The sequence below is a fragment of the Aquarana catesbeiana genome, linkage group LG09 (genome assembly GCF_042186555.1).
Source record: "Aquarana catesbeiana isolate 2022-GZ linkage group LG09, ASM4218655v1, whole genome shotgun sequence".
Taxonomy (NCBI): Eukaryota; Metazoa; Chordata; class Amphibia; order Anura; family Ranidae; genus Aquarana; species Aquarana catesbeiana.
The window spans coordinates 201,941,823-201,965,906 of NC_133332.1; the positions used below are offsets into that span (position 1 = coordinate 201,941,823).

Sequence of the window (24,084 nt, forward strand, 5' to 3'; positions counted from 1 at the left end):
TGTAATATTGGTGTCATTCTCAAAACTTTTTGCCACGGCTTTTTTTTTTTTTTTTTTATCTCCATTTTAAAACCTGTCAAATGCCTAGTATATGACTGAATGGCACCATCTTGTGGTGACCCATTATCTGGCACATGATTTGCATGTACTGAGAAAAGCCAGTTGAAAGAAGGCTGAGCCTTCCCCCACCAATGATTTGTGCCTATGTATGTATTAATGCATGTAGCCCAGAGAATCTAGTTTGGACAGAGGAAAATGTATGGGGGTTTAGGAATTGTGCTTACAAGCAGGTACTACATTTATTATAGTGGGGTGGGGGATTCTTTTTGGACAACAGTACAACTTGCCTGTGGTCTGAGACTTTTATAGCTGACCCTGCAGCACAGAAAATTCACTGACCTGAAGATGAAAGAAAGAAGCCAGTCTGTGCAGCAGTAAGTTGTGCATTTGGATACATAATGTAATGTGCCATTCAGTAGCAGAATCTAATGCTGCACAATGTTTTGTACCTATAGCACATTTTTCATATAAAGTATATGTAAACCCAATCGATAAAAGCCTTTTATATTGATGTTTCAAACAAATCATTTTTTCAAATTTTCAATACTTTTTTAATACAGGCTGCAGATTTAAAAAGAAAACCTGGCAGTTCTACTGTGAAGCTCATTGTTGGGGCACTTCCTGTTCTAGAGGGACAACACTCCCCATTCCCCCCTTTGTCACATGGACACTACATGTCTCTGTTCCAACAAATTTGTGCAGGCATGGTCCACTGTTGTCACCATCAGGAATCCTGCCCTAAGAAATACCACATAGCCACTGCTGGAGTACGTGCATGTAGATTGGTAGTACAGAGACGCAACTAAGTATAAAAAAGATGGCAATTGTTTACCGTATGCTGTGCTTTAGTAAACAAAATGTTTAGTTGGAGTTTACGGCTACTTTAACTGCCTTCTCCAGTATGTTTTGTTGGTCCTGTAGATTGTGTGCATTAATTTGTTTATTTTCTGGTTACATCTTTAATTACCTTGCAGGCTGAACTGGATTCATATCCAAACTATTTAGCTGTGCATCCAACCATCAATCGCCAGCTATTGATGGCACATCTCTGCTATCAGTTGCAAAAAATTGAGGCACAGATGTTTTGTGATTGGTAGAGCTGACTATATAAGGCTGCTGTTCTTTGCATAATAATGACGTAACTGATCACTATAATAGTGGTCACATGATCGCCAATCCTTCCCGCCCTCTGAACTGTTTAAAAAATAAGTTCACCTTTTTGTACAAAAAAATAATAAAAGCACATCTTTTTGCAGGTAAAAAATGTGCATTTTTTTATTTTTTGTATTAGGAGCCTGTAAAGCGTTGCACCAGCGATCAGGAGATCGCTGATGCTATGCAGGTCTCCTGCAGACTGTCAGTGTATACCTGTACACCCCATACGGGTACACACTGAGCATTTTCAGGATTGGTCAGCAATGGCAGCCTCTGTATTTGGTTCAGTACAGGTTTCCTTTTTTAAAGCATTTATTTACCTCCAAAGTACCGGTATATCTAAAGCCCACTTTTTTTTGTTTTGAATAGAGTAGGGAATGGTTAAATCCCTTTATCGGGTTTTTCTTTTTTTGTCCCTTTTTGGGAAGAACTATCTTTACTTCCTGTCCCATAGACACAACAGAAAGCAGGAGCTGATCTCCAAAAAAAAATTAAAAAATATTACAGATGTCACCAGAACAAGTATCCCCATGGGAAGATGTTTTTTATCTTGCCATAAATGTAGGCCTATTTCTAAGCCAGGATATGCAGCTACCATGTACAGCCATCCAAAGTAATGAATAGCTATAGGTGGCTACACAGGTTTACACAAGTAGCGGCATATAGACTCTCCTACAGCCATTCAGTACGATAAATGGTTGTATGTGGCAGATATGTATCCCAGGCATAGAAATACTCCTGCAATTTACATGATATGGCCTTCATACCTGTTTTGGTGCTTCAGCTAAAGATACACTTTAAAGAAGGGTCAAATATTTGTAGGCATGTTCAATTCTAAATCCTTCTAACATGGTCATTGAACGATCGAACTATAGAATGTAATATAATATATATATATTTTTATATAATATTTACTAAAAAATTTTATCCAGGGGCATGTGTGGGTTATAAGTATAGCTGTGTATGAGAAAATGCACGTGCGTCACCCAAATAATCAGCAGCTGTTCTGGCTGCATTTCCGAATGTAGAAGTGCTCCGTAATATGTGACGGTGGCAGAGATGCTAGTAATTGGCTGCTTTGGAATATATTCCCTTAGCAGCGTAACTGTATATCACATTATTTTTTTTCAGAATTGCTATACTGATTTGGGTAGGAGGGGGGGGGGAGTGGTCCTCTATACTGATGCAAGGAAATAACCAGACAGGTGTGTACACTGTTATATAATTATTTTGCTGTTTTACATTTGCAAAGTAGTAGAAATTAAACGTATGCTTTTTTTGAATGTTTTCACAAATTTAAAGTGGATGTAAACCCAATGTCATCCTTTCTAAACTACTGCCATAGGGGTTATCTATAAGGATATACATGCCTCCTGCATGTATCTTTACCTGTCAAATGTCTCCCCTCTGTCTGTTATGAGAGCTGAAAAACTGCATATTCTGTGGGCGGGTCTGTTGTCTGGAGCTCGGTGGGTGGAGTTGTGATGTCAGTAGACTCCCCGCCCACCTCTACACTCCCCTTGTCAATATGCATTTCTCCTGTGTATTTCTTACACTGAACTTCTGCTATGATCTCTAACATCCAGTGAAAAGACAGGAAAGTAACCACATGACTTCAGCATGCCAAATCGTGCTGAGGTGTGGAACAGCCAATCCCTACAGAGCTGCTGAAGAAAGGAGTGGGGGAAGGAATTAAAAAAATAATGCATGTCTTAGGCTAGTGCACGAGATATGTAAATCACCTGTCACTCACAGCAAGGGGGAGGATTTGACAAAGTTTTTCTCTGTCAAGTTTTATCTCACTGAACAATAAAAGAGGATTGCTCAGAGCTGGATTAACTCTTTGTGGCAAGACTGGGCTCAAATGATAGGAAATCTTATACTCTACATTATGACATAAAAAAAAAAAATTCGGGTTTACATCCACTTTAAGGAAAAACATTTTTTTTTTTTTGTTTGCATAAATATTCTGAATGTCAGCAAAAGTTTATTGTAAGTGTTGTGTATATACACAGTCCATGAAAAACTGATATTTGATATGACTGATATGATTCTTTGGGGCACTACCTCCTCTCAAACGCGAATTTGGGAGGGGGGGGGGTTGTTTTCTGCCTGTAGGAGCATATGCCTGAAAAAGCCATAGTGTGCATTGACACATTGGCTAATATGGAGGGGAGTTTCTAGGCAGAAAAAATAGGAGCTCAAATCCGCTCAAAAGCCTGTAGGAGCCACTTTTTTTAGCTCATCTGAGCTGCGCCCTTAGACTCCTTTTCTAAGGGCCATGGTGGATGGGTGGAGTTGGGAACTCGGGCACCTGAACAGCGCTTGCATCCAATTAAATGCAGGGACTGTTTGTGTATTCTGACAGCTGCAGGTGCTGGATGACTGGCACTGCAGATTCATCCATTTATGCCATTTAGGCTGGATGGGGGAATTGCGTGATTTCTCTTGTTTAGTTTGCAAGGCTGAATGAGAGACCTCCTGCATGGTCAGCTTTAGGCTGCTAATATCCACCCAAACCTGGAATATAGTTTTGTTGGCTCTATTGACACTTCAAGATTTAAAATTGCTGCTAAATTTAATTTTAGGACTGTAAGGCTTGTACACACAGGTGATTTTTACTTCCTTTTTTGTTTTTTTTTGTTTTTTTTTTGTTGTTATTTTGATCCTTTGAAAACAGTAAGAAATGTTGCTTTTTTTTCCTGTTAACGTGATTGTTTGCATTACACTTTCATTCTTTTGTCAGTTTTTCAGATCAGATCCTATAGGGTAGCGGATGTTGGCGGTGACATGCCCACTGCTATCTGATCTGATCCTGTCTGTGAAATCAAGGCAGATGGTGACCCTATTATATGATCTCCCCATAGAGGACAGTGGGGCTCTGACAGTTCCGTCTCAGCACAGTGAGCTGAGACGGACCTGTCATCCTCGGGGATCAGCAGAGTGATCCCCCGCTGAGCAAGGCAGAGTCCGCCGGGCGGACCGCCCGTGTGAAAGGTTTCTTGCATAGTAGGGAAGAGATTCAAAATACTATGCCTGGTGTCATTCAATTTTTTTGTTTAATGTTCAATCCTTCAGTGAAAAACAAGTAAATGGAAGGATGTAATGCAGACTTAACTGAGCATCAGGTTGAACAAAAGGGTGAAACCTGCAGCAAAATCTGCATTTTTCTTTTAAGCCGCGTACACACGAGTTGAATGCAGATTGTCCGACGGAAGCTTTTCATCGTATATTCCGATCATGTGTATGCCTCATCGGACTTTTTTTTTCGAAAAGTCTGACGGACCTAGAAATAGAACACGTTCTAAATATTTCCTGACGGAACCGATTCCTATCGGGAAAACCGCTCGTCTGTATGCTGTTCCGACGGACCAAAAACGGCGCTTGCTCTGAAGCAAGTATGAGACGGAAGCTACTGGCTATTGAACTTCCTTTTTCTAGTCCCGTTGTACGTCACTGTGTTCTGGACGGTCAGACTTTGGGTTGGCCGTGTGTGGGCAAGACCGCTTGAATGGAATTCCGTTGGAGTAACCTTTGGAGTTTATTCCGACGGCAAAACCGGTTGTGTGTACGCGGCATTAGACTTTTAGTGGTGTGTGTGTGTGTGTGTGTGTGTGTGTGTGCGTTTCCTCCTGTACATTTATCATGGTGGATTTTTTTGTAGCCCACTGCAGATGAGAAGGTGAAACTGACTGTAGCAACTCACATTAATGAATGTTTTTATAATATATTTTTTTTTTTTTTTTTTACCATATGGCTTGGGAATGCGCGTGAATGACAATCTGCATTGGTTCTAGATGTCAGTGTGCCCTGAAGGGCCCAGGAAGACCATCTGGATTCTTGTACAATTAGCTGATACAGCACAGATCCCTGTTTCATATCAAGAGTATCAATCAGATTTAACCTTTTTTTTTATTGCGCTAAGCTGATTACAGAAGAATGCTGATTATATGCAGTGGGTTACGCCACATTGAATTTTGTCCTTTCATTTGAATACAAATGACAAATGTGTCAGACTTACAGAAAGTCATGTTGGACATTTTTGCACTGTTCCTATGCTTTATTCTTCTTTTTAGTGTGAAATTCACATTTTACATCTGTGTGTGTGTGTATAATGTTCAACAGCAACTGTATAGTTATTGTAACTCTTCTGCTCTGTGAAACAAATTGCATGTTGTAAGGGGAATACAGTGGAACCACGCATTACGAGCATAATCTGTTCCAGGAGTATGCTCGTAATCCAATGTACTCGCATATCAAAGCGAGTTTTTTCCCATTTGAAGTCAATGGAAACGAAAATAATTAGTTCCGCATTAACTTCAATGGGATGCAATACTGCATGCGGCCAGAAGCGGGGGGGGCGCCGGAGAGCCTCAGAAACGGCTGAAAAGGCCCAAGGGACGCTTCGGGTGACCTCGGAAAGACTCCGTTCACGAGCCTTTCTGAGGTTTGCTGAGGTCAGCCGAACTGTCCTCTGGCCTTTCCGTGCATTTCCGAATGGCGACTTTTGGCTCGGCTCGGGCTCCGGCACCCCCCACTTCAGGTCAAAAGCGGTACTGCACGCCGCTTTTGGCCTGAATCTTGCTCGTTTTGCAAGACAACATTCGCAAACTGAGTTAGGATTTTTAGAAATACAGTGCTCGGTTTGCGAAACGCTCGTTAACCGCGTTACTCGCAAACCGAGGTTCATTTTCAAAGCTTAACTGAGCAAGCTGAAGGTAGAAGCTGATTGGTTTCCATGCGCAGCTGCTCCAGTTTTCATAAATGTTCCTCACTGTTTTACCAGCGGTCCCTACGTGGCTTTTTTTTTTTTTTTTTAAGCCCCCCCCCTTTTCCAACACTCAAAACAGGGCCGCAGCACCAATTTTTAAATTATATATTTTAAAGCTGTCTGTTTTTATGCTGGAGGAAATAGCATTTTGTTTCATGAAGGGGACAGTTTATGACAATACAGCTTTGTAAGAAACTCCAGAGTTCATTAATAAAAAATATGATATATTTTACAAAGCAAAGAAGGATTCCGATTGTCTTATTTTCCATTAAATATTTCAAGTATACCCAATGATATACAATGTAAAAATAAAATGATTAATTATGACTTTGGGCGCATAGCCTATCTGCTGAGTGATTCCAATTTTCACTCTGAATGTCATGTGCTGCACCTTCATGTCCTATCTTAATTAATACACAGCTGCTGATATCCTCATCTTCTGTAGAGCCCTGAATCTGAGCCTGGGAGACTGCAGCAAGCATGTGGATGCACACCAATCACATATCAAGACACTGCTGCGCTGAACATATGAACAGTAATATGCCTGCTTAAAGTGGTTGTAAAAGGCAAAAGGGTTTTGTTTTTTTGGTTTTTTTTTTTGTTTTTTTTTTATATATAGCATTCTCTGTATTAGGCTTCATGTACACTACAGCTCCTAAACTTGAGTTTAGTAGCTTTTGACATTTTTTTTTTGCCAAAGCTCCTAAACGCAACTGTGTCAATGTACATATAGGCCTTTACCAGAGTTTAGGATCTGCTGCGGTTAGGGGAGCTTTAACTCCAGCTCTGTGCCTGAGAGCAGCAGCTTTGCTCCCACTTTCTCCTCGCAGGAGATGTGGTGGCAGCAATGGGAGCCATTGGCTCCTGCTGCTGTCAATCAAATCCTGTAAGGAGGGAGTGGGGTGGGGTGGGGTGGGGTGTGGTGCTGCGCTGTGTCAATAGATGCATGCAGCCAGGCTCTGTATTGAGCCTGCATGTGTGCACACATAGCAAGCAACCTGCTATGGGGGCACTTGGTATGGAGGAAAAGCGGAGTGTCAGCAGTAGACCCCAAAAGTTTGTCGATGTGAAAAAATCACCCCAAAAGTCATGTTGAAGTGTGACTATTTTAGTGGGGCTCACAAGAGTCAGCAGTCTTTCAGCTAGCCTATGGCTCTCTACTCCTGAGTGTCCCAGAACAACTGCATACCAAAACTTGAGGTCTGGTATTTACAAGTGTCCTAAAACTATGCTTAAGGATGGACAAATTAACATAGATTAATCAAGACACGCAAGAGGCTGGCAGGCTGGTAATGGCTGAGAGATATGTGCCTCTATTGATATAATTGAAAAAGGCTGAAAAAAAAAAAGTTCCGGCTGCAATTTATAGTCTTTTACCACTTCCCTACCCGGCCATAGTAATATGACGTCCACAGATGGGATCTCCCATCCTGGGTGGACGTCATATGACAGCCTGGGCTTCCCGGCCCTTTAGGGGGTGTGCGCGCCCGCCGCGTTGCTCAGGGCCCGGTGCGCGTGCCAGGTGGCCGCGACGTCCGAGCACCCGCGATTGCCCGTTAACCGGGCCGGACCGTGGATCTGTGTGTGTAAACACACAGATCCACGTCCTGTCAGTTGAGAGACCGATCTGTGTTCCCAGTACAGAGGAACACAGATCGGTCTCCTCCCCTTGTGCGTCCCCTCCCCCTATAGTTGGAAACGCTCCCCTAGGAAACATTTAACCCCTCGTCTCCCCCTAGTTGTTAACCCCTTCCCTGCCTGTTACATTTATACAGTAATCAATGCAATTTTATAGCATTGATCGCTGTATAAATGTAAACGGTCCCAAAAACTGTGTCAAAAGTGTCCAATGTGTCTGCCATAATGTCAGTCACGAAAAAAAATTGCGATCGCCGCCATTACTAGTAAAAAAAAAATAATTTTTTTAAAAATGCCATAAATCTATCCTGTATTTTGTAGACGCTATAACTTTTGTGCAAACCAATCAATATATGCTTATTGCAATATTATTATTTTTTTTTTTTTTTAATTGGGATATTTATTATAGCAACAAGTAAAAAATATTGTGTGGTGTTTTTTGTTTTTTTTTTTTTTTTTCCAAAATTGTCGCTCTTCTTTTGTTTATAGTGCAAAAAATAAAAACCACAGAGGTGATCAAATACCACCAAAAGAAAGCTCTATTTGTGGGGAAAAAAGGACGTCAATTTTGTTTGGGTACAACGTCGCAGGACCGCGCAATTGTCGTTTAAAGTACGACAGCGTTGAAAACTAAAAATTGGTCTGGGAAGGAAGGGGGTGAAAATGCCCTGTATTGAACCGGTTAAAGCTGACCTATTACAAACCACTTTATAGGCCTTATTGCTAACCACTTGGCCATGGATATTTTAGGTACTCTGGCTCCCAGAACTAGCATGTTTAAAATTTATAACAGACCGGCAAGATTTATAAGAAATTCTTCTCTGTTGCAGCAATGCATGTTAGAGGTGTTGCTTTGCCATTCATTTTGTATGCCACTCAAAAGCACTAACAGACCACAAAAATGCACACAGTCCCTTTTTTATAATATATTTTTTTTATATATATTTTATTTCCACATGGTATAAGGCATACCTTTACCAACCATGTTTAGGGCTCCCTGCTGTCGTCATCCTGGTTACGCGCTTTGTTTTATTCTGCTTGTTCTTTGTCTTTTCAGACTTCTATTGTAAGCTTTTGTATCCAAGTTGTTTTCTTGTTTTTCTTACATCCTTTCCATTTTGTCCTGCTTGTTTAGACCTTGAATTTTCTGTGTACTCAAACTGCATCTCTGCGATTTACTGGATCATTTTCTCTTCTTCTCCACTTTGATCCACTTGACCTAGTCCCAGCTGTATAGGTTGTCCTGTTTTCTGAATATTTGGATTATCTTTTTGGTCTTAACTATTCATAGAGTTGACTATCTGAAGACATCCAGAGCTGACATTTGAATATAGCTAACAATACTAACATTTACGCAGAAACTGAAAAGTCATAATGCTTCTTGAGGAGACCATTATGAATGTCCAGACACACAATCCTTGATCATTTCTCTGACATGACGTCTTCAAGCCATCTGAAATAATCTGGGTTTCCATCACCAATTGGCACTGTCAGGATATCTGGTGTTTCAAAGGGATGAACATATCTAAAAACAAAACATAACATGCCTCAATTTTGTTTTGTTTATCTTTTTATGAATGGTAAACTGCAAGCAGAGAAACTTGCCCAGATCTTCATCTTTGGAATGACTGATCTGATCCTATCGAATATAATATGCTGATAAGGATCCTTTCACACTAGTCAACTGCATCGCAGTGTGGTACTGAACCCATTTTAATGTAGGCTGCAGCCCCTTTCATTTTATATAAGTTGTCAATACACCACCACGAAAGTTTAACAGACCAGCAGCATTCTATAACATGCAGATGGTTTGTTGCAGTGAGCTACAACATAAGTGTGCTGCAGTGAACAGCCACAGCATTTACACCATTTAAGGGGTGTTATGGGAACACACAATAAAACGCATATTAACACTAAGCTTATGTGTGACTGGGCCTTAAAACTTGTCCAAAAAGGTAATTGGCTACACATATTTTAAAGCTGAATTCCAGAGAAAGGAAAAACTCTCCCTTGCAGTTGGGCTACTGCTGCACCGCAGGGCTTCAGTCCATGTTTAGGTCTAGATGGCAACAAAAAGAGGACTTGCCTGTAAATTTTTTCTTAGAGTACAAGATGCAAGAATTGATTTATAGGCTACTACACTGCATCTGGAAAGTATTCACAGCGCTTCACTTTTTCCACAATTTATGTTACAGCCTTATTCCAAAATGGATTAAATACATTCGTTTCCTCAAAATTCTACAAACAATACCCCATAATGACAACGTGAAAGAAGTTTGAAATCTTTGCAAATTTATTAAAAAGAAAAAATGAAAAAAATTACATCTACAGCCTTTGCTCGATACTTTGTTGAAGCACCTTTTGGAACCAATTACAGCCGCAAGTCTTTTTGAGTATGATGCTACAAGCTTGGCACACCTACTTTTGGGCAGTGTCTCCCATTCTTCCTTGCGGGACCTCTCGAGCTCCATTAGGTTGGATGGGGAGAGTCGGTACACAACCATTTTCAGATCTCTCCAGAGATGTTCAATCGGATTCAAGTCTGGGCTCTGGCTGGGCCACTCAAGGACATTTACAGAGTGGGCCCGTAGCCACTCCTTTTGTTATCTTGGCTGTGTGCTTAGTGGTGTTGTCCTGTTGAAAGATGAACTTTCGCCCCAGAGGTCCAGAGCGCTCTGGAGCAGGTTTTCATCAAGGATGTCTCTGTACATTGCTGCATTAATCTTTCCCTCGATCCTGACTAGTCTCCCAGTTCCTGCCGCTGAAGAAACATCTCTACAGCATGATGCTGCCGCCACCATGCTTCACTGTAGGGATGGTATTGGCCAGATGATGAGTGGTGCTGGTTTTCTCCAGACATGACGCACGCCACTCAGGCCAAAGAGTTCATTCCTTGTTTCATCAGACCAGAGAATTGTTTCTCATGGTCTGAGAGTATTTCAGTGGCTGTCATGTGCTTTTTACTGAGGAGTTGCTTTTGTCTGGCCACTCTATCATACAGGCCTGATTGGTGGAGTGCTGCAGAGATGGTGGTTCTTCTGAAAGATTCTCATTTCTCCACAGAGAATAGCTTGAGCTCTGTCAGAGGGACCATCCAGTTCTTGGTCACCTCCCTGGCTAATAGAGCTGCACAATTAATCGTTAAAAAATCGTGATCTCGATTTGCCCCCTCTGATGATCTGTCCTGCTGAGTTTGCCGATTCTTTCATATAAATGAGTGGAGAGATTATCTGCTCACTCAGCTGTCAAAAGAAAGCATCAGGGCAGTCTGCCAAGTTTAGATCTTGAAACATTGTAACTAACTTCCTTCTTAGATCAAAGGGATAAACTTCTCTGTGTAAACTAATAACCCAGGCAATCTGCCAAGCTTTAAACAAAACAACTGTAAATGCAGAAAGTTTAACCACCTAAAGTCTAAATCTTTTTCTGACACTTCTTTCCTAAGTTAAAATCAATATTTTTTGCTAAAAAAAATTACTTGGGACCCCCCAAATTATAAATAAATATATATAATTTTAGCACTGACCCTAGGGAATAAAATGGCAATTGGTGCAATATTTTATGTCACACTGTATTTGCCCAGCGGTCTTTCAAATGCAATTTTTTTGGGAAAAAATACACTTCAATAAAAAAAAAAAAAAAAAAAAAAAAAAAAAGGAAACCGTAAAGTTAGCACAATTTTTTTTGTTTTAATGTGAAAGATGGAAAGATGTTACGCTGCAAGAATCGTGATCTATCCTCTAAGCAAAAAAAATCATGATTCTCATTTTAGCCAGAATCGTGCAGCTCTACTGGCTAAGGCCCTTCTCCCCGGATCGCTCAGTTTGGTTGGGCGGCCAGCTCTAGGAAGAGTCCTGGTGGTTCCAAACTTTTTTTCCATTTATGCTGCAGACATTTTTCTATACCCTTCCCCAGAGTTGTGCCTCGATACAATCCTGTCTAAGAGGTCTACAGACAATTCCTTGGACTTCATGGCTTTGTTTGCTCTCTGACATGCACTGTTAACTGTGGGACCTTTTATATAGACAGGTGTGTGCCTTTCCAAATCCTGTACAATCAACTGAATTTACCACAGATGGACTCCAATCAAGTTGTAGAAACATCTCAAGGATGATCAGTGGAAACCAGATGCACCTGAGCTCAATTTTGAGTGTGATAGCAAAGGCTGTTAATACTTATTTACATGTGATATATATATTAAATAAATTTGCAGATTTTACAAACTAACTTTTCACATTGTCATTATGGTGTATTGTTTGTTGTGAGGCTCCGATTTTGCTAGCAAGCCATGGAGACATCCCATAGAAGGGGGAGGGGCTGTGTTCTGTACAGTACTCCAAAATATAGAATTTACAGGTAGGCCAAAATTCCTCTTGTCTTCATTATGCAGTACAGGACACAGCAATCGACTGACCTACCATGAGAGGCCCCCAGGCAATAATCAAGGTGAGGACAGCTAAATAACCGCAACAGGCCCACAGGAAGAAGACAAGACTTTCAATGTGCTTTTAAGCAGTATTAAACCCAAAACTGTAATACATTGCAGCTTACCAATCATTAGATGTGGTGGCTGCACCTGTTTTCTTTTCTTATGTTTTTTTCCCCCCCCTCTGTTTTCAACTGGTGATCTGGCCAGTAACACACCTCTTGTAGTACAGGGCCCCCATTCTGGATGAATGAGCGCAAGCGCCATCTTTGGACATCAGCATTTTCAGACTGGAGGGAGGGGCGTGTTATATGTACTAGCAAACATAAATACAGTAACAAATTCAAGCCCAACTCCAAATAATACCTTGTAAGCAGTTACAGTAAATAGTTTTTTTTTCCCTCTGGGTTAAAGTTTTTACATAAATAAAACTGATCATTGTAAGCACCCCTGCTAGTGTTGAATGGTTTGTCCCATCTCTGTGACTAATACATTTGGCTGAAGAGCTAGTTCTTTTGAAAAACAACACACTTACTGGCTGGATCACCAGGTGAAAATAGAAGAAAGAAAGCCTAAAAAAGAAAATGAATGCAGCCATCACATTAAAAAATTGGTAAGCTACAATATAATAAACATTTACTTTTAGGTTTATTACCACTTTAAACCAGACTGTTAACTGTTAGTAGGTGACTCCACTTACCTTTAGATTAAAGCGGAGTTCTAGGCAAAAATACAATTAGGTCTTGCACAATAGACCACCCCACCCTCGTTTTTGGATATAGTTTTTTTTCTATTTGTTTTGTACCTTTTCTAGTGTTTTGAAGGTGTACTTCTGTCCTAACCTTACCGCGAGGTACGTCATTTCTGCATCAGCCCCCCCCCCCCCCGCTACTTTCTGGGACCTGTGTATGCCCCAGAAGATGATGGGGGGCCATTCAAAAAGTGCAGCACGACTCGTTCATGCGCAGTAGGAAGCCAGCTGTAAAGCCTGAAGGCTTTACTGCCGGCTTCCCTTAGTTGCAACGCCGGCGCCTGCACCCGAACCCATGGACGAATTTGTTTTGGGGGGGCCAACATTGCAGGATTCCTGGACAGGTAAGTGTCCTTATATTAAAAGTTAGCAGTTACATTATTTGTAGCTGCTGACTTTAAAAAAAAAAAAAAAAATGTAAAAGGCTGGAACTCCTCTTTTTTAGTAGGGAGTGAGAGACAGAAATCCTATGAAAGATAGAAAGTGGGGTAATTGACCATGCAGGTGTGAGAATGGGAGGAGGATCCATAAGACCCCTTTCACACTGGGGTGCTTTGCAGGTGCTACAGCGCTAAAAATAGCGCCCTGAAACAGCCGCTGCTGTGTCTCCAGTGTGAAAGGCCCGTGGGCTTTCACATTGGAGCGGTACGCTTGCAGGATGTTAAACTCCAGCAAGTAGCATCTTTGGAGCGGTGTATACACCGCTCCTGCCCATTGAAATCAATGGGGCAGCGCGGCTATACTGCCGGCAAAGCGCCGCTGCAGTGGCACTTTGCTGGCAGTTTTAACCCTTTTTCTGCTGCTAGCGGGGGGGTTAAAACCGCCCCACTAGTGGCCGAATAGCGCCGCTAAAAATAGGGATGATTGGAACTTAACCACTTGACAACTGGGCACTTAAACCCCCCTCCTGCCCAGACCAATTGTGCAGCTCGTTTTGCACAGTGTGGCCCCGAACCTAGTCTTCTGGGGTCCCTCGGCTGTCTCAGCTCCTTCCCGCAAGAACTAACAACCTTCATGCAAGCTCTCTCGCATGGTGGTTAGTTCTTTCGGGCACGCTCCCGTGATACAGCTGGCGGCTATAGCTGCTCACTGTATCACTCGGCCCCGCCCCCCGGTACGCCACGTCATTGGATGTGATTGACAGCAGCGCAAGCTAATGGCTGCGCTGCTTTCAATCCATCCACTCTAGCCAATAAATGGCCAGGCTGAGCGGCGAAGAGGACATCAGGGGCGAGCGCAGCAGGTGAACGGCCTCAGGTAAGTAAAACAGGGCTGGGGGGGGTGGTATTGTCGGATGATTTTTCACCTTAATGCATAGGGTGCATTAAGGTGAAAAAATGCGGACCTTTACAACCCCTTTAAAAAGGTTCCCTCAGGATGTAATCGCTCTATTTACAAGGAAAGCTAGGGATGGCTCTGAGGTCATGTAGGAGTCCCATCAGGTGATAAGGAAGAACCCTATTTAGTAGAAAGTTGTATAAGAAGTGCAAGGTGGCAAAAGAAAGGAAAAGCATGGATGTAGTCTACCAGGATCTATAGGATTCTAAAAGAATCACCAGAAGTGTGGACAGATCAAGTATATATAGAATGAGGGAGGGGCAAGGAACTGAAGCTGAGCTTTTTTTTTTTTTTTTTTTTTATTAGCCAATGAGGCAGAACTGTATTTTCAAAGATTACTAAGCAGAAAAAAAACATTTTGTGCCCAAATGGGGATGTAAAAGGCGGCATATAATGTAAAGATGGAATGTGGTTACATCCTGTCCAGGCTGGCACACAACCATAGGCTAGAGAGGATGGCTGAGAATAGTAGACAAGTGCCAAGCTCAGGCAACCCAGGCTGCACTGAGCATATCTATATAGGGAATCAGACTGGGAGGTGGGCCAGGAAGTAATAGAAGGGAAATAAATCCACAGTAGAGCAGGTGATGCCCATAAGTGAGCACAGAAGCCAGCAGTACATGTGAATGGAATCACAGATATAGCAGAGCCACTGCAGCAAGGAGGAAATAATTTCATAAACCGAAAATTGCAGACTAGACGTAGGGTTGCCACCTCATCCCTTTAAACCCGAACACATATGAATTACACAGGTTCTGAGGCTAATTTAATGCAGATAAGGCACCAATTGAGTTTAATTACCACCTTAATCAGCCACAGAACCTGTGTAATTAATATGTGTTCGGGTTTAAAGGGATGAGGTGGCAACCCTAACTAGACCTAGATAATGGGTTTGTATACCACATTCCACAGGATGCACTGGTTTGATTATTTGGTAGTGAGGTTTCCACAAAGTGCCCCCTAAGCCTGGGTTCACACATGTGCGGTGCGAACTGAAGCTCAGGTTTCACTGGGAAGATAAAAATCAGTTGTTCAAAGGTTTCACTGCGTTGTAGCTGCGGATCAGTTAACAGGGAGAGGGGGAGGGAGGGGGAGGTGTAGTGAGGAGAAGGAGAAAATCCTTGTTCAGAACGCAATGCATCTGCGAATCAGATGCGTTCCCATAGGAGATAATAGGCTTGTAGTTCGCACCGCAATGCCTAAAAAACGCACATGTTTTTTGGGCAATGCGCAGTGCGAATGCAACGCACATATGTGAACCAGATACATTCAAATGAATGTATTTTAAAATGTCCTGCGAATTGGATGCGGTGTAAGGTGTGAACGGGGGCTTACACAGCCATGTGTCTAATCTCTAGACTTCCAAAGACTCTTGTACATCTGTGCTGCCAGAGAAATTCTTCCCCTAATTTTGCCAGTTAATTTGTTTACTGTCCGCCTTTCTTTGTAAACCCTTTTTTACTGACATGATCCCAGGGTTTCTTTGGTGGTTCTCATTCCTCTTTAGCTACATCAGCAAACTCATCTTGAGATATCTCCCAAATTGTTCACCCTGCTCCTCCCAAGACATCTTGCTCTCTAGCTCTCTCGTCACCTCCTCCCATGCTCGCCTTCAGGACTTCTCCAGAACCCCGCTTGTCCTCTGGAATGCCCTACCCCTTCATGTTTGGTTAGCTCATACTCTGTCCTCCTTTAGACGATCCTTGAAAATTAATTTATTCAGGGAAGTCTACCCCACCTCCACCTAAAAACTGTACTTCAGCCACCTCCATCAGATCATCCCCTGCAGCTATTATCTTTTGTAACACCTCTCTCTCCCTTTAGATCAGGGATATGCAATTAGTGGACCTCCAGCTGTTGCAGAACTACAAGTCCCATGAGGCATAGCAAGACTCTGACAGCCACAAGCATGATACCCAGAGGCAGAAGCATGATGGGACTTGTAGTTTTGCAACAGCTGGAGGTCCGCTAATTGCATATCTCCGCTTTAGATTGTAGCTCCATGAGCAGGGCCCTCCTATTTCTTTTGTATTGAACTATATTGTAATTGTACTGTCTCCCTTTATATTGTAAAATGCTGTGCAAATTGTTGGTGCTATATAAATCCTGTATAATAATAATATTACCCTTTAGGCCCAACAGTGAAATATTAAAGTTGAAGAAAAACATTAGGAAAAACATTAGGAGTGCAAGTCCCCTTACACTTTTGCCTATTAACCACTTGTTTACATTGCACTGGGGTATGTTTTCTAGAATAAGTATGTAGTGTATATTACAGATCTATAAAGATGTGCAGCAGACAGAACTAGACCTGTATAACAGTCTGCGGCTATTCACACTTGTTGCACCATGTAACAAGGTGAGTGCCGAACACAGAATCAAGTGTGCGAAGCAAGCATTACAGGCTGGGCCTGTGACGGTTCCCAAGATGTGCTCAAAAGTCACCAATCTGGAAATGGCTAGAGAGGCCTGAGGCCAGTAAGCAGCCAGACCCTGATAGAAGTGTCAATCGAGAAAGTAGTTAAACCTGTTATAGGTAAAACAGCTCTAAGGGGAAAAGGCACCATTAAGCTAAGGACACTAGCAAACAAAATGGAGCCTCACATAGTTGCTGGGATTATATGGCAACCCCAATCACCTGATGTAGTGACGTAACTCATGGTCTATGAACTGGTTCTGGTGTCCTGTACTGTACAATAAAGATAAACCATTTTACTTTCCCAATTTCCACTCCCACACACCCCTCCAGGCTGCTAAATGGTCCCATAGCCTCTTCTCCCCTATGCTCTGGCTGTTGCATGCCCACTGACGTCATCAAGTCTAATGAAAAACCAATACTCTTGAATTGGATGTGAGGACGCTGAGAGAAAGCTGTTTTTTCCTAGTTCCCTAGACCTGAATGAGCCTTTGATCCTTGCAGTGTGGGGTCAGTCTCACTACAAGAGAGCATTTTTCCTTTTACCGGAGATGGGCTTTAAAGGCAACCTGTGTTCAAAAACCATCTTCCAGTACTGCCCACAGGACCAAAAGCCTAAGTATTTGGTCTCATGTCCTCTACTGAATGGGAGGAGCAGACAGGAAACATGGCGAAATGCCCCATATCCAGTACCTATTGATTTTGACAAAATGGATATTATTTCTGAACTCAAATAAATACAAACTTCTAACGAAGACCAGATGAGAACTCTTTAAACTATCAATCAGACCAATTTTTACACTTCAACCACACATTGTCTCTGAAGATTAGATCTATTTTTACTTTCATATAAATGAGTATGGAGTCTTATCAGATGAGGAGGAATGTGGGGTGCGGGAGGGGGATATTTGAGGTGGAATGTAGATATAGTGACTTAGGAGTGAGTGGTGCATGGCACAGAGGTAGTAAAATTAAATAGATAGGGGAGATGAGTAGGAGGGAAGTTATGGAGGGGGGTAAAAATGGGTAGATTTGGAGGTATGAAGGTGGTATGAGGAGGAGGGGTTTGAGTTCAGAGCTATTGTGATCTGGGAGGTAAGGCCTTTTCAGACCAGGAGCAGAGTAATATTTAGTGCATTCATACCTGACATATCCTGATAATTCGTTTATCTTTGCTGTCCTGGTTTTCACTATCTGCACAAAAGAAAAATAGAACTTATTGGGATATTAACAAAGAAGTCTAAGTTTTAATGTTTTAAAGGTGATGACAGTTTGATGTCCAATCAGAAAGTTCTGTTCAGTGCACTCTACATACATTGCTCTCTAACGAAGAATATGCAACCGGCTGGCTGCTGCTGCCCATTTGCCAAATGTGCAACAAGTGGTACTCCAGCAGTTTTGAATAGAGAGGGAAATGGTTAGAACTTCATTCAGATTTGTATTGTTGTCTGTTTGTCTGCTGGGCAAAATTATACTCACTTTCTGTCCAGGTGTCATTTGTTGTTGGTAAAATATAGGAAAAATCCAACTTTTTACAGTTGTCATTGGAACAGGAGGTGATGGGAAATCTTCCAATGAGGACACCTATTCCAGTGACAACTGACAAAGGTGAGATTTCCTCTAATTTTCCTCAGATAGTGGCAAATTCTCCCCAATGGGGACAGAAACAGCAATAAAAATCTGACAAGGAATTTAAACCCTTCCCCATGTCAAACATAAAAAAGAAAAAAGTTTTGGTTGCTATTACACTTTTAGGGGGTTTTAAGGAAGCCGTGTTCACCCTATTCACCTGGATATTTGTCAGCTGATTAGCCTGACCTTATTCCACATTCTCATTATTGTTTTGAGAACTGGAAATTCTGCATTGTATAATTCATGGCCTTTTAATGATGTAGCACCCTCCTAGGCAGGGCCGCTGTTAGAAATCATGGGGCCACCCAACCTCGATTACACCCCACCCACCAAGTCCCTCCTCTGCTCCCACCTCCTGGGCCCCTCTGTTGACCTGATGGGACCCAGGGAAATGTAATTTAAGCCCTGGTAAGCAAGTAGGAGTGGGGGCATGGTCTAGTAAAAATATTTAGGCAGAAATGAACAATTAAGCTGATGGTGCCTGGGCCCAGTACAACAGGACTGGTTGTACTGTCTTATCAGCAGCCCTGCTCCTAGGTAGGTGCTAGGATTAGATAAGTTAGAATTTGTTGTGTTTTTGATAGGTAAATTTAGTTGCTGCACTGTAGTCAGTGTGGCTGCATTTATTTGGCAGGCAAAAGTATTCAGTGAAGCTGTAATCTGCTAGTACTGTAAGGTCTTCTCAGTGTGTTCAGTTGCTGACAGTCTGACCTATAACTTGAGAAGTCTCTGGATAATAGGTGTTAAGCTATGCAGATGGCAGCATGAATATCCCAGAGAGGCAGGCTCTGATGGCATGCTGGGTAACTGTATATATTCTGTGAGCACACTGAGCTCAGGGTCTTTTCCCAGGAGGGGATTAGTCCAGTCTGGGGGGCACGCTGCCCTCCCAGGCGGAAGCTGCTGTTGGAGATACCTTAGGTAGAGTATCCCACCACTACCCTCAACCCTATCCAAAAATAAAAACCACAAAGCAACATCCCCCTAGGCTGGTTATTGAAGAATTGTGCAAATGAGCGGGGCAAAGCCTGTGGGAAAGACCTGGACAGTAATCCTGTGGCTCCTAGTAGATTTTCAGGAAAGACAAAATCATCGGTAATGTTGGGTTTATAAGTATCAATACAATTGTTCCATATAATAACCACTTCAGTGACACTGATTGTATCTTTAGTTACTGATTCTACTGATTTTTGGGGGGATCAACTAACAAAAAGGAATAATCTATGTTCATAGATAATCCAATCCAAATCTGTGTTTTGTTGTATCACATGGTCGGTTTAAAGCAAAAAAATATTCACAACTGTTAAATGTTGGGCTGGCCCATTTACTGCAATAAAATACTGTAGGAAGTGATTATTTCAGAAAAACAAGGGTACACTACACAAGAACATGATTGCTTGCTCCTATTAGATTTAAAGTGTATGTACAGCTAAAACTATTTTTTCCTACTTTGTAGATAGAGTGGGGAAGGATTAGAATCCCCAAGTTTTTACTGCTATTCAGTGTTCCATTAAAGGGATTAACTTCCTGTCCCACTGACATCCCGCCAAGAAGTAGTGGAGGGATAGAACCTTACCTTTTGTCAGACTTTTATTTCTGTTTGTATCTATATTGCAGGTTTTTCCTCCCTTCCTGTCTGATGAAACTGATGTCCACAGGACACATCACTTTAACGGAACCTCTGATAGCAGTAAAAACCAAATTGAAATCCTTCCCCACTCTATCCAAGGATAAGAAAAAAACGTTTTCACCAATCTGCCAGGAAACTGTCACCTGCCATCTATCCTTGGCTAACTATAAGCATCTGAGGCATTCCCTGCCTGTCAGCCACATATACAGTGGGGACTGAAAGTATTCAGACCCGCTTACATTTTTCACTCTTTGTTACAGTATATTGCAGCCATTTGCTAAAATCATTTTCAATCATTTCCTCATTAATGTACACACAGCACCCCATATTGACAGAAAAACAGAATTGTTGAAATTTTTGCAGATTTATTAGAAAAGAAAAACTGAAATATCACATGGTCCTAAGTATTCAGACCCTTTGCTCAGTATTAGTAGAAGCACCCTTTTGATCTAATACAGCCATGAGTCTTTTTGGGAAAGATGCAACAAGTTTTTCACAGCTGGATTTGGGGATCCTCTGCCATTCCTCCTTGCAGATCCTCTCCAGTTCTGTCAAGTTGGATGGTAAACGTTGGTGGACAGCCATTTTTAGGTCTCTCCAGAGATGCTCAATTGGGTTTAAGTCAGGGCTCTGGCTGGGCCAATCAGGAACAGTCACGGAGTTGTTGTGAAGCCACTCCTTCGTTATTTTAGCTGTGTGCTTAGGGTCATTGTCTTGTTCGAAGGTAATCCTTCGGCCCAGTCTGAGGTCCTGAGCACTCTGGAGAAGGTTTTCGTCCAGGATATCCCTGTACTTGGCTGCATTCATCTTTCCCTCCATTGCAACCAGTCGTCCTGTCCCTGCAGCTGAAAAACACCCCCACAACATGATGCTGCCACCACCATGCTTCATTGTTGGGACTGTATTGGACAGGTGATGAGCAGTGCCTGGTTTTCTCCACACATACTGCTTAGAATTAAGGCCAAAAAGTTTTATCTTGGTCTCATCAGACCAGAGAATCTTATTTCTCACCATCTTGGAGTCCTTCAGGTGTTTTTTTTTTTTTTTTTAGCAAACTCCATGCGGGCTTTCATGTGTCTTGCACTGAGGAGAGGCTTCCGTCGGGCCACTCTGCCATAAAGCCCCGACTGGTGGAGGGCTGCAGTGATGGTTGACTTTCTACAACTTTCTCCCATCTCCCAACTGCATCTCTGGAGCTCAGCCACAGTGATCTTTTGGTTCTTCTTTACCTCTCTCACCAAGGCTCTTCTCCCCCGATAGCTCAGTTTGGCCATGCGGCCAGCTCTAGGAAGGGTTCTGGTCGTCCCAAACATCTTCCATTTAAGGATTATGGAGGCCACTATGCTCTTAGGAACCTTAAGTGCAGCAGAAATTTTTTTGTAACCTGGGCCAGATCTGTGCCTTGCCACAATTCTGTCTCTGAGCTCTTCAGACAGTTCCTTTGACCTAATGATTCTCATTTGATCTGACATGCACTGTGAGCTGTAAGGTCTTATATAGACAGGTGTGTGGCTTTGAAAATCTAGTCCAATCAGTATAATCAAACACAGCTGGACTCAAATGAAGGCGTAGAACCATCTCAAGGATGATCAGAAGAAATGGACAGCACCTGAGTTAAATATGAGTGTCACAGCAAAGGGTCTGAATACTTAGGACCATGTGATATTTCAGTTTTTCTTTTTTTAATTAATCTGCAAAAATGTCAACAATTCTGTCTTTTTCTGTTTTTCTGTTTTTCTGTGTACATTAATGAGGAAAAAAATGAACTTAAATGATTTTAGCAAATGGCTGCAATATAACAAAGAGTGAAAAATTTAAGGGGGTCTGAATACTTTCCGTCCCCACTGTATGCAAGGTGGGGAATGCCTCAGATGGTTATGACTGGCCAACTACAGTGATTAACCACTTCAGCACCGGAAGAATTTGCCCCCTTAATGACCAGGCCATTTTTTTGCGATACGACACTTCGTTGCTTTAACTGATATTTGCGCGGTCGTGCAATGTTGTACCCAAACAACATTGATGTCCTTTTTTTCCCCACAAATAGAGCTTTCTTTTGGTGGTATTTGCTCATCTCTGTGGTTTTTATTTTTTGCACTATAAACAAAAAAAGAGCGACAATTTTGAAAAAAAAAACAATATTTTTTAATTTTTGCTATAATAAATATCCAAAAAACGAATTTCTTCATCACTTTAGGCCAATATGTATTCTTCTACATATTTTTTGTATAGCGTCTATCAAAATAGATTTATGGCATTTTTATTATTATTTTTTTTTTTTACTAGTAATGGCGGCGATCTGCGATTTTTAGCGGCACTGCGACATTGCGGCTGACAGATTGGACACTTTTGACATTATTTTGTGACCACTGACAGTTCTACAGCGATCAGTGCTATAAAAATGCACTGCTTACTGTATAAATGTCACTGGTAGGGAAGGGGTTAACACTAGGGGGCGATCAAAGGGTTAAGTGTGTTCCCTAGGTGTGTTTCTAACTGTGAGGGGATGGGACTGACTAGAGGAGGAGCCAGATTGCTGTTCCTACTTAGTAGGAACACACAATCTGTCTCTTCTCCCCTGTCAGAACAGGGATTTGTGTGTTTACACACACAAATCCCCGTTCTGGCTCTCGTGACGGTGATCGTGGGTGGTCGGCGGCGATCACGCCCCCCGGCCACACGCATCGGGCGCACTATGGCTCTTAAAGGAGCCGCCGTACAGGTACGGCGATTCGCGCAGCGGTGCCACTCTGCCGCCGTATATCGGTGGTTAAAGTATAAGTTAAACTTTTGTAAAATAATAATAATAAATGCACATGATTTTGCAGGTAAAAAAATTAGCATTTATTATTTTTTTACAGTGCAGCCTGTAAAGTATTGCACCTGCAATCCACTGAAAATGGCAGGCTCCTGCAGACACTCAGTACAGCTGTATGCCCATACCTCCTGTATAGGTAGACAGTTACTGAAGTGAAGGAAAAATCAATGAACTGTGAGGACACACAGTGATGTCACCACTGTGCAGCTCACTAATCTTCTTTATGCAAGCTCTGGCATGAGGAAGCAAAACCATACTTTTAGACCCCTTTCACACTGGGGCGCTTTGCAGGCGCTACAGCACTAAAAATAGCGCCAGCAAAGCGCCCTGAAAGAGCCGCTGCTGTCTCTCCAGTGTGAAAGCCCCGAGGGCTTTCACACTGGAGCGGTGCGCTGGCTGGACAGTAAAAAAAGTCCTGCTAGCAGCATCTTTGGAGCAGTGAAGGAGCAGTGTGTATACCGCTCCTCCACCACTCCTGCCCATTGAAATCAATGGGCCAGTGCGGCTATACCACTGGCAAAGCGCTGCCGTAGCAGCGCTTTGCGGGTGGTTTTAACCCTTTTTTGGCCGCTAGCGGGGGTTAAAATCGCCCCACTAGTGGCTGAATACTTCCGCAAATACGATGGTAAAGCACCGCTAAAAATAGTGGCGCTTTACTGCTGACGCTGCCCCAGTGTGAAAGGGGCCTTACCTATGTCTACACAGAAACATAGTACAAAACAAGGCATGGTAAGTCAAAATTGTGGAAGAAATCAATTGCAGGAAAATGCAGCTAATACTGGTGACTAGCCCTTTCCTTTCCCTCTGCCTGCCTTTTTGGGCACAATTTCTTTTTCACTTTAAGGGGCTGATTTACTAAGTGTGAATTTTCAGTTTTGATGGAGTCAGCTTTGGTTCTCTTTAAATGTCCAATCATGCGCAGATGTTATTCATCTTTTAGGTACATTTTTGTGCACCTGAATGGGCTTTTGAAGAGAACACAGACTTAACCCACTAAAGAGAAAAAAAAAAAAAAGAGCGAAACACAAACTATGTCAGAGATCATTATCACTAATATCTGTAAATGACTGAGAAACACTTACTAAAAGTACCTCAGTAGACTCCTCTATTTCTCCTTTCCAGATGTACCTGTGAAATATCAATGAAATATATAGTATATATAACAGTATATATGTTTAAAACCACCAGGCTGTATGGAACACAGTAACTGTTTAATAGAGGCGCCTGGTCTGTTATGATTCTTATTCATTTATTTTCTATCTTTGGGTGGATTGCGAAGGGTTAGACCATGGGTGTCCAACATGCGGCCCTCCAGTTGTTGTGGAACTACAAGTCCTATCATGCCTCTGCCTTTGAGAGTCATGCCTGCAAGTGTTAGCCTTGCCATGCCTCATGGGACTTTCCTTGCAATGCCTCATGGGTCCACAACCCTCTGTCAGATTGCTATAG

At 42.2% G+C, this 24,084-nt stretch overlaps 1 protein-coding gene across 6 annotated transcripts in view; it reads right to left on the bottom strand.

Annotated features, from left to right (window-relative positions):
• Positions 1-8,810: 8,810 nt before the first annotated feature.
• Positions 8,811-24,084, bottom strand: part of LOC141108202 (protein CutA homolog) — a 52,104-nt gene continuing 36,830 nt past the window's right edge. For 2 of the 6 annotated variants that reach the window (XM_073599561.1, XM_073599557.1), the window contains 3 exons: positions 23,727-23,763; positions 17,700-17,749; positions 8,811-9,149 (listed from right to left, as the gene is read on the bottom strand). In XM_073599561.1, the coding sequence (XP_073455662.1) occupies positions 9,047-9,149; positions 17,700-17,749; positions 23,727-23,763 (190 nt within the window). In that variant the 3' untranslated portion in view covers positions 8,811-9,046. Of the gene's footprint in view, positions 9,150-12,585; positions 12,623-17,699; positions 17,750-23,717; positions 23,764-24,084 lie in introns of all 6 variants that reach the window. The other 4 variants (XM_073599560.1, XM_073599556.1, XM_073599559.1 and 1 more) reach the window with 3 other exon arrangements.